Here is a 13128-nt window from a genome sequence, read left to right on the forward strand (position 1 = left end):
GGAGGAGGAGGAGGAGGAGGAGGAGCAGGAGCGGGAGCAGGAGCAGTGGCGGCGGCGGCCGCAGCGGCGGCAGCAGCAGCAGCAGCAGCGGGAGGCGGCGGCGGCGGCGGCGGCTATGGGGGTTCGTCCTCGGGCTATGGGGTGCTGAGCTCCCCCCGGCAGCAGGGCAGTAGCATGATGATGGGCCCTGGAGGAGGCGGTGGCGGCGGAGGAGGCGGCGGCGGCGGCGGCGGCGGCGGCGGGGCTACTAGCCTGGGCAAGGCTGCCGCTGCTGCCAGCTCTGCCGCGGGTGGTTTTCAGCGCTTCGCCGGGCAGAACCAGCACCCTTCGGGGGCCACGCCGACCCTCAATCAACTGCTGACTTCCCCAAGCCCTATGATGAGGAGCTACGGCAGCAGCTACCCCGATTACAGCGGCAACCCCAATGCCCCAGGCCAGCAGCAGTCCCAGGCGCAGGGAGCGGCGGGGGCAGCTCCAGGAAGCCAGCAGGCAGCAGCGGGCATGGGCATGGGCAAAGATCTGGGCTCCCAGTATGGAACTGCAAACCCCGGCTGGGCAGCGGCACAACAAAGAAATCATCCAGCTATGAGCCCTGGAAACACTGGACAGACCATTAACAGATCCCAGGTAACTACTAGAAAAAACCAGGGCCTTCTTCTAGGGCTTGAAATACACCTAAATATGTAGGCAAGGTTTAGTTAGTTTCTTTCTAATTTACTTTTTTTTCCCCCTCTTCCCCCCCCCTTCCACCCCGGGAGGGAGGCGGGGGTAGATTCCTAAAGCCATTTTAACTCCTAGCTGCCTCACTAGAAAATGTTTGGTAACACACAATGTCTGACTCCGATTAGTCCAGGGGCATTAGAAGGTGGTTTCACTGAAGAAATAACAGCTATTTTATGTACACAGTTGATTAACACGTTATTCCCCCCCCCCTTTTAGCTTTGTCTTATAAAAATGGAAAGGCACAACAAGGCTGTAGAAAGCTGTGGGGACGACTGAAATCGTTTTTATAATAAATAGTGTTTCTAAAAACCAGTAAATTCTAGAAGTGGATCTTGACCAGTCTTGTGTATTAAATGCTTTGATCTAGTAAAGCACGAACAGTTCTTTCTTTTTCTTACCTGTTTGCTCACATTAGCCTTTTTTTTTTTGCTCCTAAGGCCAAAAGTTGGAAATAATGAGAAAAATAGGCTTCCTTGTTGACAATCAAAGTGTTTATTATAGTTGTGAACACCTTACATGATCAGTGTGGAGTTGCTTTTGATTTCTTTTTTGAGTTTGAGTGTTTTGGTAGCACAAGTCCCAAATTTCAGTTAGGTTTATGGGAAATATATTAAAATGTTTTGTGTTACATAACACAAGTAGTGAAATCCACAATTTGGCATAGAGGTTTCTTGAAACCTGAAATTTTAAATGACACACTGACCTCAAGGGCTCCATTTCTAATGAGCTGTACTTGTTTTGATCATTGAATATGCATATATTTGATATGCTTAATAAAATAATAAGCTATCAGATCAGTAGGAAATGGATCATTTTGGAACCTGTTCACATGGGGTTCCTTTTTTGGGGGAGTGGTGTTTTTTTTTGTCACCAGCCAAACGATATAGCTTGATTAGGGAGCGCCCCGCACACTTGCTGTTTCTTGCTAGGAGACTGAGCCTAAGACTGACTTGATCTCCTTTGCAAGGTTTGGAATTTGAATTGTGGAGGTAAACTGGCTGTAATAGTCTCCAGACAGCTGCCTCTGAGTTGACATCTAATCTGCCATCTGATTGGCTCCCCTCTCACCATTGGGCATTTAGCACTGCTGATGTAAATAGAAGTGCTGAGCAGTACAGTCACAAAAATTCTTGCAACAAATAATAACTGAGCAGTTTTACTAGCCGATGCAAGGTTAAATACTGTTAGAAGTTTAAGAGAAAAGGATTAATATTCATAAATGGGAGGACTAAATGAACAACAGAAATCGAATGCTGTTTGCATTAAGAAAAAAAAACAGCTTTGATGACTTTGTATTATGTGCATTGCTATTATAGATTTTGATTTAGAGAAGTGGAATTTTAATAGGAAAATGCTTTATTAGAATATGTTAATGTTAAAGCAGTACTTATTTTTACTTTTTTTTTACCTTTTTAGTAATTTGAGTTGTATCACAGCAGATTTTTCTATCTCAGCATTTAGTTCAATCAGATTTTAACCTTGAAGATATAGCAACACTGGAGATTTAATTTCAGTTGCTTTCACAATTGATTATTTTACATATATGGTTCTCACTTTAGTGTTTAACAACAGAAGAGTTTTTATTTGGGGTATTTGTGCAGGAGTTTGGGCTGACTAGTAAATGTGCAGTGAAGATTGACACAAAATCATTTGTAAAAATAACATGCTATAAGGGAAAAGGAATGGACATTCAGGTGTTGCTTTAAAAAATTTATTATTAATTTCTGTGTGAATCCTCTCCAGTGAAAGCATTCTTCTTCAGTTTTGAAGAAAACAAAACAGAACAAAAACAGTATAAAAAGCACCAGGAGTTAGTTTTCATCTGATTATTTTGGTATGCCAGATAACTTGAGCTTTAAAAAAAAATTAAATTGCTTATAGGAAATTTTAAGAAAAACTACATAGTGCATTTCCTTTCATTTTTCTTTCTTTGGACTTCTATATATTTAAAAAAAATTTTAAGATTAGAATCCTATGTATATAAATGTCATTGCATACAATTTTAATTTTTACCCAGGTCAGTTAGTTAAATTTTGGTGAAGTGTTTAAATGATGTTCAGTAAAAAGGGTTGTATTCAAATAAAGATAGTCATCAGAGTGAGTGAGGGATAGACTCGTCTTAATAAATAATAGTGAGAACTTTTGACAGACCAAACATTGATATTCACAACCTATATATCTTTACAGGAAGATTTTACTTTATGTTAGCATATATTTTCTTTATTCTTGATGGGAAAATAGGAATTTCAAGGATAATAACTTTTTCCCACCTATTTTTCAGTGAGCTTTTTACTGGTAAAAAAGGGTTGTAAGGACGTTTCATGGATATAATCTCATAAAAACAAGCTGACAAAGCAAATCTGTTTTTAAAGAGATAGCTTAAAATTAAAAGCTTTTGGAAGCTAGAAACAACTCTACTGTAATAGAGACAGATGTGTAGGTACATGTTACTTCTGAGTGCTATTCATGGCAGAAATTACAAGTATTTTATTTTTATTGGAATGAAAATAAATTCATCGTTTATTAGTATGTCTCTTGGGAATACTTTAAAAATTATATGTGGATATATATGTATATTGTAATTCACACTGAAAATATAGTTATGGCATTATGACTTGTCTCCTGGTTACAAATTTCTTTTAAGGGTGTCTTGTAAGGATTCTGACAAGGACTGCTCTTTAGTATTTTATATGTTATTTATAATAAGTCATTTGTCATATTATATACATGTTATAAAATATATTAAGCTAAGTTGTGTTATGATGAAAATTTCTTATGGCTTCTAATTGGTACTTTAGTTTCATTTTTGTTTTTAGCAAAATGGATTTTGTGTGGCATATCTTTTGGTGCTTGGTAGATATTTGTTTCTGGGAGATATCTTTTTCTAAGAAAGTGAAATAGGATGTTTTACTATTTAATTGTATTATTAATTTCTTGGATTTCTGTGTGAGAAACTGGATTGATCAGTTTACATAAATGTAGCTATTTCTTCATCCATATACATTCGATTTATGTGCTGTCTGTATTTGTCTTGGATTTAGTTAATGTTAATTTAGTTTTATAAAATATAACATGAATCAATAGGAAATCTGCTTTGCTCACTGGACCTTTTCTTTCATTCCTTCTCACCGCCCACACAAATAAATAAAAGGTCATCAGTGGGTAGGACACAATGAGTGAAACTCTGAGGTGGGGACATTTGCCCATTGGTATTTACCTATAAGTATATAGGTTTAGGTGAAAAGATTTCCACCATTAATCCTCTCAGTTCCTCATTTTAATATCATGACAGTAAAGTCTGAAAAGAACTTTTTGTGTCTGTTTTTCAGTCATTCAACAAACATTTATTATTTCTTGGTATAGAGGAAAGGAATGGATACTGTAATTCATGGCAGAGGCCTGTTTGGAACACATGGCCCCCTCCCCAAAATTCAAGTCGACATAATATGGTAGAGTTTCCAGTTATTCAGTACAACATGCCTAGGATAACAACTGTTTCTGGGTCATTTAATTTTGAGTAAGTGATGTCATTAGCCAAATTTTTCTTTTGATTTTGACCTTTTTAAGTCATAGAGCACAAATATTTATGCAGACCTGACAGTAAATTCCAGGGAACTGATACCCCTCCTCTCCCCCCAGGACTGAATCTACAATAGGAAATCTTAACTCTTATTTTAGTCTTCTTTATGAATTTGTAGCAGAAGAGTTTATGCTCTACCTAATTTTTCTCAAATCCAGGTTACCAGAATAGAAATGATTTCAAAAACCTGTGGATAGAGCAGTAACTTTTACCTAGGTCCAATACTAAATACTATTAAGAATGCAGATTTCTTTACCTGGGTTTTATTATCTTTGTTACTACTACTAAGTTAGTGCAAATGACATATTCAGTTTTATATAGAAATCTCTGAAAATAGTTAATTTCTCAAAGCATATAGCCAAATGTACATACATTATGACAATTGACATAAAATTATTAATAACTTATCAAATTTTAATGGGCATATTTTTAAAGAGCATCTTAGAATAGATTTGTATTTTCACTTCTAATTTTATGCCTTCCTTCTACTTAATGTCTGGAGGCAAATAAAAAAAGTAATTTTCCTGGCTTCTTCTTCACCTTAGAAAGAGTGACCATCACAAGTCATGAAAATAGTAAAGGATAACATATAACAGGGGAAAAAAAAAAAAACTTTAGTCAGTTTATTTTACTACTCTGCTTACTTCCACTAGGGAGAGAAGGGGTTAATCAATAATTGTGTAACTTTACCCAGTGGAGCTACTTAGTTGCAAGATGGTTTTAAGGATCTGAACTTCAGTTCATTAATGTTAGCATTGATATTTGCCTTTTCCCACATGTCTACGAGCTTTTATCATTCTTGCCACCAGACTTTTGACAGCTGAACAGTTAATGGGATGGATGGTGCTTTGATCCAAATTTGTGGGAAAGAGGACTCAACACTCCACCTGTGCTTCATTTTCGGATGTGCGTAGATTTGTAAATTTGGGGTTGCTAGCAGGTGTTTGACAGAACTGTCTTATGTTACTTAAAACAACAAATTTATGGAGAATATGGCTGCATATTAATAACACCGAACATCTACTGAGTAATTTTGCTAATGTTTAAATTTTCAGTATGGATGTCGTAAAGCTGGCTGTGACATAAAAGAAGAAAAAAAGAAATCTGTAGTTAATACTTAGGTCACTCACATAAGTGTCTTCAGGATTTTTGGACACGAGGTATATGCAGTCTCAGTGCCTGTTCAAATGGGCCATTTATCAGGAGGGTTTGGTTTTTTTTTTTTTTTAAAGCAGATTCTCTGTGGATATGTAAAGCAGTGTTACCACACTTGCTGGGGATACATGCTTAAGGCTTGAGAATCTCAGGCTGTAGCTCCCTGTAGTGTTGAGATGTATGGAGTAGGCAGAACTGCTAACTAACCAGAACATATTTCTGCACTGTAGATATAAGCATTTTATACAATATTGCTTTTCCAATATAGGGGCTATTTACATAAAAGTAATTTTGTGTGTGTGTGTGTGTGTGTGTGTGTGTGTGTGTGTGTGTGTGTGTGTGTTGTAGAGTTGGTTTGGGTATTTGAATAAATTATAATTTTAAATTTCTGGTATACCTCTGTGATTTAAAAAATCATTCAAAATTTATAAAATAAAATTGGAGATTCAGGGAGTGGATTTTTTTTTTAATTCTTCCCCGAAGATGAACCAAATCCCTTTAGAGATGACTCCTTAGCAAGGGGGTTATCCTATCATTTTAATTTTATGTGTCAATGTTGTTATTCTGTGACCGAATTAAGTATATGAAACCTACATAAATTCACATGGTATCTTTTCTTTATCTTTCTGTCCAGCAAATTTTGGTTATTTTCTATCTTTAGAAAGCAGAGAGTAATTGTACAACTTTGTCTGATGCTTGTAAACATAAACAGGTTTTCTTAAGCGCTTGAAACTTTGTTGTGCTTGAGGTCTGATCTTAAAAGAAACAGAAGTCATTTCATCAAATGACTGATTTTGCTGGTGGCCAGGTATTTCTGGACTATCTTTAAAAAGTCGGCTCCTTACAGCCAGCATATGTGTGTGTGTGTGTGTGTGTGTGTGTGTGTGTGTGTGTGTGTGTGTGTGTGTGTGTGGCCTTAGCCTGGCTAGGCTGTTCCTTGACCAAGATGTGAAGGTGTCACTCACTGGCTAGAACTCAAAAGCCTTTCACATATGGAAGACTGACCTAGAGCTTGGAGTCTTATTAGTTTAACTTTCAACACTAGAAGCAATTTTGGTCCTTGAGATGGAGCATCATATTATAGGTCTAGTGGAGAATTCTCAAAAGATGGTTTTAAAAATATAGACTCTAATGTTTAACTTGGTGAGAAAATATATTCCTAAGAAACTGTGTAGGCTTAGACCTCTACCTATCTTCACAAAAGTTTTATAATAATTCCTCCACATGGAATAGATCTAAAGAGTATTAGAATGCTGCCATGTTTAGTGCAAAGAAAAAAAAAAAGCCGGATGGAAGAAATTTACCATTTCTTTGAATGGTATTATTAAAGAGCTGGATCCCCACTAAATGTGGGCACACTCACATATTCTATATACAAATACTGACTCTTAACTCCATTAATAAAATTAGATGGATGGCAGCAGAGTCTGGAATAGATATGTCACAGCAAGGCAATCATTTTGAATTAAACTAAGATTCTGCCTCTGCTGACGCTCTTTTGTAAGAGATGCTTCTCGTTTGGGGCCTTGATAAAAGCAGAATCCAGAGAACCAGACAGGAAGTCGTTCCTTATTAGATGACTCTGGAAAGGAAGCCTTATTTGATGAAGATCTAGAAGAAAATCCTAAAACACAATGCCACTTTTATTCCCCTCTAATGGGCTGCTGGAAAAAAAATGTCTTTTTTTCCCTTCCCAATCTTCATATTTCATCGTAATGATATGGGCTGTTAACATATAATAGGTAAAATAATTTGTTTTTATAATCAAGAACCTTTTTCCTCTTCAGTAACAAATAACTTAATTTCTTTCAGAGGAGACACTAGCATTAAATGGTTTTCATTCTCACTTTGAAGAAGCCCCAGATCTCTTAGGAAGCAGCACAAATTTTTCATAATTAATTGGTGCTTTATACTGATGTGCTATAAATCATAGGGTCATATTGCTGCCATTGTATTTTGCTGAAACTTTAAGAGATCATGTCTTTTGAATCTGTCTGCAGAAGCTGCAGAAACCTAAGATTTAGTAGAAAAAACATTGTGGAATTAAATCATTAAAGTGGTTACTGCCCCCCCTTTTCTCTTTTTCATTCCTCCCCCCATCTTCTGCCCATTTGTTTAGGTTGTACTAACAGGTTGTTGTTGTTGTTTTAAAAATAATTTTCATTTTGTGTGTGTGTGCGTGTGTTAGATATCTATGTACATGTAAATATGTTCTTTTTCTGTATTTTCATGTTACTTCCTTTGCTTTTCCCTCTCTTTCCCAGCTCCCTTTTAGTGGTTTTTGGTTTTTGAAAAACTGTAGGAATGCTTTGCATATAGAAGGCTACTAAAAGATGACTGGTTTCCTAACTTTAAAAAATTGGAGCTTCAAAGGGACTCTTACTTAGATTCAAGTCAGTTTTCTCTGTTGAATATATTCTTTGTGTAAAACATTGGCATGCTATTTTAGCTGCTGGTGGGGCAGAAATGCAGGCCTGTCTTTATGCTGTCAGATATGTGCATTAAATTTAAAACCCTTTGCCACAGTGTGTATGAAGAAAATAAACTATTTCTGAGAGTCTGTACTTTAAAAGCTGATTTTTTTTAACGTAAGCATTCCTTTTTTGCCTTCATATCTGGGAGGCAGGCATAGGCTTAATAAGTATCTGTACTAAGATGATTGATTAGCAAGCTTGATTACATTTATGTACCTAAGTCTGTATCAGGTGGGTATTACCAGTACCAAGAAGGTTTCTTTTTAAAGTGCATTTGGAGTCAGAAAGGCTTGTGTTCAAATCTTGCCCCTGATGACACTTACCTCTGTAATCATGGACTCTTAATTCCATAGGCCTGCAGGTTCCTCATTGGCAAAATGGGATAATAATGACTGTAATATCTATCTTTTGGAGTTGTTTGAGGTTCGAATGCTATAATGTATTAGGAAAGGGTTTTCAAATTTTCAAAATGCTCTCTATATAACTAAATATATTTGTTATTATTCCATGTGAAGAATTTCTAGATCAAACTTCTACGTGGGTCATAGTATTTAAGAAAATTGATCATGGGATTGCTCTAGTTAGAATTGGAGAATTGGCTCATTTGAATGATGTATGATTAGCAATCTAGTTGATATACACTGTGTACCTTTTTTTATTTTGGGGCCAAAAGAAGTATATCATAGATGGGTGATTTGCATTGATTTTTAGTATGTGTTTTTCATCTCTAACAAGATACCGCCACTAATCTTTGTCACAGAAAAGTATAATATACAAAAAGGAAAAATAGTAAAAATTAAAAGAAGAAAAACTCCTGACTTCTGAATTTGAATTGTGGGCTTTTCCCTCCCCTTTTAACCTTTTACATAGTGCATAAGAAAACTTAACAATTATTCCAGATTTAGGCAGATATTTGTAATTTTTTAATGTATTCTGGTAAAAGCACAAATTAGTTACCCTGGTGAATACCTGATTCTGTATTCTGAAAGGAGATAGCTGTGATTAATGTAAAAGATTAAATGTTTAAAAAAATCTTCTAATATCTGTTGTTTTTGTGGTGAAGCCCTCTTAATTTTGAAAATATCATGCATATTTCTAAAATCCTTTCAGAATTTAGCATCTAATGTATAAAAATTGTAAGGATCGAATTTCTTAATTCAGTGATTGTCTTGATTTGTAAAGCCTATTTTGAAATCTTTTAAAAATTTTGACTTCTACTTTATATTTTCTTCAGGAAATTCAAATTGCCCCTTGAGTTTTAAATGACACTAGGAACCTCAGAACATTGTCACTTAATTCGGAACAAGCACCTTTCTAAATAAAGCAGGTGTCATTTCAAGGAACAAATAGATTCATTGTTTATAATTTCTGCAGATAGAAAATCTTATAAATTAAAAAAGAACATTAATGCAAAGTGGAATCATAGAGGGTTGGACTGATAATCAGAAGAACTGAGTTCTAATCCTGACTCTTCCACTTAACTAGATGAATATAATCTTGCTTAAGTTCTTTAATTTCTAGAGGATCTTAGTTTTCTTATACATAGATGAAGGCATTGAATGAGATGCTATCTAAGGCCTCCTAAACTCCAAGAATCGATTAATCTTTGGAATTTTTTCATATGGTATGTAAGCAGTTTATGTAATTTAGACAGCTGAATGGAATAATACTGTAAATAGGTATGTTTTATACAGTGTAACACTGCTGTGTTTATTAAGCTGACATTTACAATCTTAACAGGTCTAAAATTTAATTTCATCATTGTATGTATGAAACATCTATTGTAGTTAAGACACAGATTATAGAGGATATAAGCATGTATTAGACTTTTACAGTAATTCTTGGAATTATCTCAGCCCTTTACAATAGTCGTATGGAAGATGGAAATAAATTATTTTGCTGTACATCCTATAATTCTCAAATAGGAAGATGAACAGTCTTTTGTAATATAACATTCAAACCTTGCTCCATGCCATCTTTCTATCCTCACTCACCCATTGGCATTAAGATTAATTAAGAAATAGCTACTAATTAAGAAATAGCTGAAAAGTATCAACAGGTATTCACACCAAAATTTCATTTTCCTGATGAATTTATTGAGGATTTATAGTGTCACATTCTGGGTTAGTATATTCAACCAGAAGCATGGCCATTTGTAGGTGGAAGATCAGAAAAATTTGGAGACTTTTAAATTGGTTTCACATTGAAGGCAATGGCATTCATTTAAAGTCAAGTTTTTTGTTGTACATATTACCTTTAGACAATCCTCAGCTAAAGGAAATTGGGTAATATTATTACTAAGAGGAATTTTGCTTACATGGAAAGTTTCACTGTTGAAAAGATTTAGAGCCAATGGAATGACTGAGGGTTTAGTAACTTTGCCTAGAGATCTGTGAAAAAATGATGAATTTCAGAATGGTAAAGGGATGGTCTTTACTAGTTTTTTGGGGTAGGGACTCAACCTGAGGATGGATGGTCAATCTTTAGAAAAATGTGGTAAAATTTAGATCTTGTTTCTAAATCCAGGGAAAGTTACTTCTGCAGTGACATGATTCGAACTTACCTTGTCATGATTTCAGAAGTCAATCATATTTTTTTGAAGTTTTTGTGGATCTTTAGATTTTTCTCCCCCCCCCAATAAAAAAAAACACTGAAATGAGGAAATAAAAGTTTCAAATTAATGCCATTAGATGCAGGATAGGCTTACCAACAACACTCAAAGAAGTAATTTTATTGAGTGCTGGATAGATCTGGAGAGGCCTAGGGAACTTAACTTGTGTATAGTATTTAAAATGTGTAGTGTTTAGTATTCTACAAAGATGTCTTTTTTGAGCATTTTGCGATTTATTATCAATAGTAGAATGAGCAATCCATGTGACTTCTTTTGGTTTTCTTACAATTTTTTTTTGTTTCATTTTCATCTTTCAAAGAGAAATCTGGATGGAATTGTATTCTCTTATATTCCAGTAGAACTCTTGGTAATTTGGATTTACAAAAAGTGCCCATATCTTGAAAGAATCTTAGTACATTTTTAAAATCTGTGCTTCAAAATGTGATTTATGTTGTTACCTACCAAAAAGCTTTTAAATAGCATTTGTTTCTTGGGCTTATCACCAGTTTCAGTCTCAATGTTTGCTAAGATTCTGCTTTTTCTTAAAGGGTGGTAATACTAGTTTACTTTATTGTCCTACCTGGCTTTTATAGAAGAGTGCGGGAGTTACCAAAGCCAGAAACAGGCTAAAACTTGCTAAGTTGAGCTTTCCAGGGGCCTGTCTCTCCCCTTTCACCCACTATGCGCTGTGTGTGTGGTGAGACCAGGTCCATGCCTCCTCTTCATTGTGACACTTGACAGGGAGGCAAAAAGCACACAAAAAAACCATGGGCATTTTACCTTTTATTCTATAATTAAACTTAATTGGTGGAGCCAAGGAGTGAAAAGCCACTTTGTATGTGGAGAGCTTGGCCTTTAAAAAATGTGAAGTAAGTGCATTAGGCACCAGAGTTGGTGTAATTTCAGCAGAGTTTTGTATTAGCAATGAAAAACTAATTTTTCTTGACAGATGATTTTTATTAGAAACAACTGTACAACCTGAGAAGTGGAGCTTTCTTTGAGTCCAAGTTATCCCCTTATGGTCCTCTGTGTGTTTTCTTTCCAGTATTTGTATGTGTTTTCCAGTCTTTGTGTGTGTTTTCCAGGGTTCATGTGTGTGTTTTTCAGTCTGTGTATTTTCCAGTCTTTGTTTTACAGTGTTCATGTGTGTATTCCATTATTTGTATATGTGTGTTTACCAAGTCTTTGTGTATGTTTTCTGCTATTCCTTTGCATGTCTTTTCCAGTATTTGTGTTTTCTAGTTATTTGTGTATTTTCCAATCATTTGTGTGTTTTCTAATATTTATGGGTTTTTAATATTTGTGTGTTTTCTAGTATGTATTTGTTTTCCAGTGTTTTCTAATGTTTGTGTGTTTTCCAGTATTTGTGTGTGTGTGTGTTTGTCTATCAGCATTTGTGTGTTCCAGTACTGAGAACCTGCCTCAGAGGGTATCGTGCCCTATTGGGGTAGTTGGCTAAATTGGCCGTCAGTTCGTTAAAGCGCTGATCTCAGCATCTTGTGGGGAAGGGGCGAAAGGAGGAGGAGGGAACGTGGCGGCCCCGGCCCCTCCCCCCGCCCCCCCCCCCGCGGTCCCTGTGCCTTGTGGTGGTGGTGGGGGGGATGGAGAAGGACTTTACCAGTGCGGGGAAGCCCCCCGCCTGGGTTTGAGTTGCCCGGGGAGCCGTTTGGGGGGAGTGGGGGAGGGGAATCGGTAAAAGTTTCTCACTGGAAGCAAACTGGTTAGTTTGTATGGCGTCACATGATCAAAATATTTTTCCCTTCGCTGCTGCCAGAAGCTATCTATTGCTTTTCAACAATCTCACTTGTTGGGCATCATGCCAAGATGTTTAAGACAGCCCCTTACGTGAGCTGTTCCATTCTTAACCTCTTTGACTGAAGTGCCATGACCTTCACATATGCAGATTAGCCATGTGCTCTGTGAATTGAAACTTGCTGCCTCAGGAAGAAAGGGTTTTTCTTTTTTATTCCTCTGGGAACTTGACAGCCATTCATCCCTGACCTGGGCAGAGGTAATGCCAGGAAATTGGATTCAAATGGAATGCGTAGAGATAACACATGGAGGCAGTATATGGGCAGACTAGGAAGCTTCTCCTACCTTGGAGGAGATGGAAAAAAAAAAACCAAAACCGAGCCATAGAGGGAACTCGGCTGAAGTGGAGGATCAGAAAAAACCGGCAGCTAGAGACAAGTTCCGAAACTTGTGGTTTCCTTTCAGAGCCCGACTATATCTCTCTTTAATGTCTTAAAAATTTTGATTTCATTTTTACCTACCTACAAAAGACTTCCCTCCCCTCCTCCCCGGCAAACCCTTTTACCTTTTGTTTAGAAGAGTGGTAAGGGCTGGGCCGTGGGGGTTGTGACTTGCTTGCCCCAGGGTCACACGGGACTCTTTCTACCTACTTGGTTTTAAGCAGTCATGATTGAACCTTTATTTTTATTTATGCATTTAATTTATTTTTAAAATATTTATTTTTAATATTATAGACACCTGTTTACTTAATGCGTGGAAACGTGTTTATTTTCGGAGATAGAAAGCATAAAAAAATAAGAAATATTTTGTGTGTAACTTTTTCTGGAAGAATG

At 36.5% G+C, this 13128-nt stretch overlaps 1 protein-coding gene across 1 annotated transcript in view; it reads left to right on the forward strand.

The window, feature by feature from the left end:
- The window catches only part of ARID1B (AT-rich interaction domain 1B), a 571310-nt gene that overhangs the window by 5889 nt on the left and 552293 nt on the right, over nucleotides 1-13128 (forward strand). Inside the window, exon 4 of the mRNA XM_044671750.1 lies at nucleotides 14-627. Within this exon, the coding sequence (XP_044527685.1) occupies nucleotides 14-627 (614 nt within the window). The remainder of the gene's footprint in view (nucleotides 1-13; nucleotides 628-13128) is intronic.

The sequence above is a fragment of the Gracilinanus agilis genome, chromosome 4 (assembly GCF_016433145.1).
Source record: "Gracilinanus agilis isolate LMUSP501 chromosome 4, AgileGrace, whole genome shotgun sequence".
Taxonomy (NCBI): Eukaryota; Metazoa; Chordata; class Mammalia; order Didelphimorphia; family Didelphidae; genus Gracilinanus; species Gracilinanus agilis.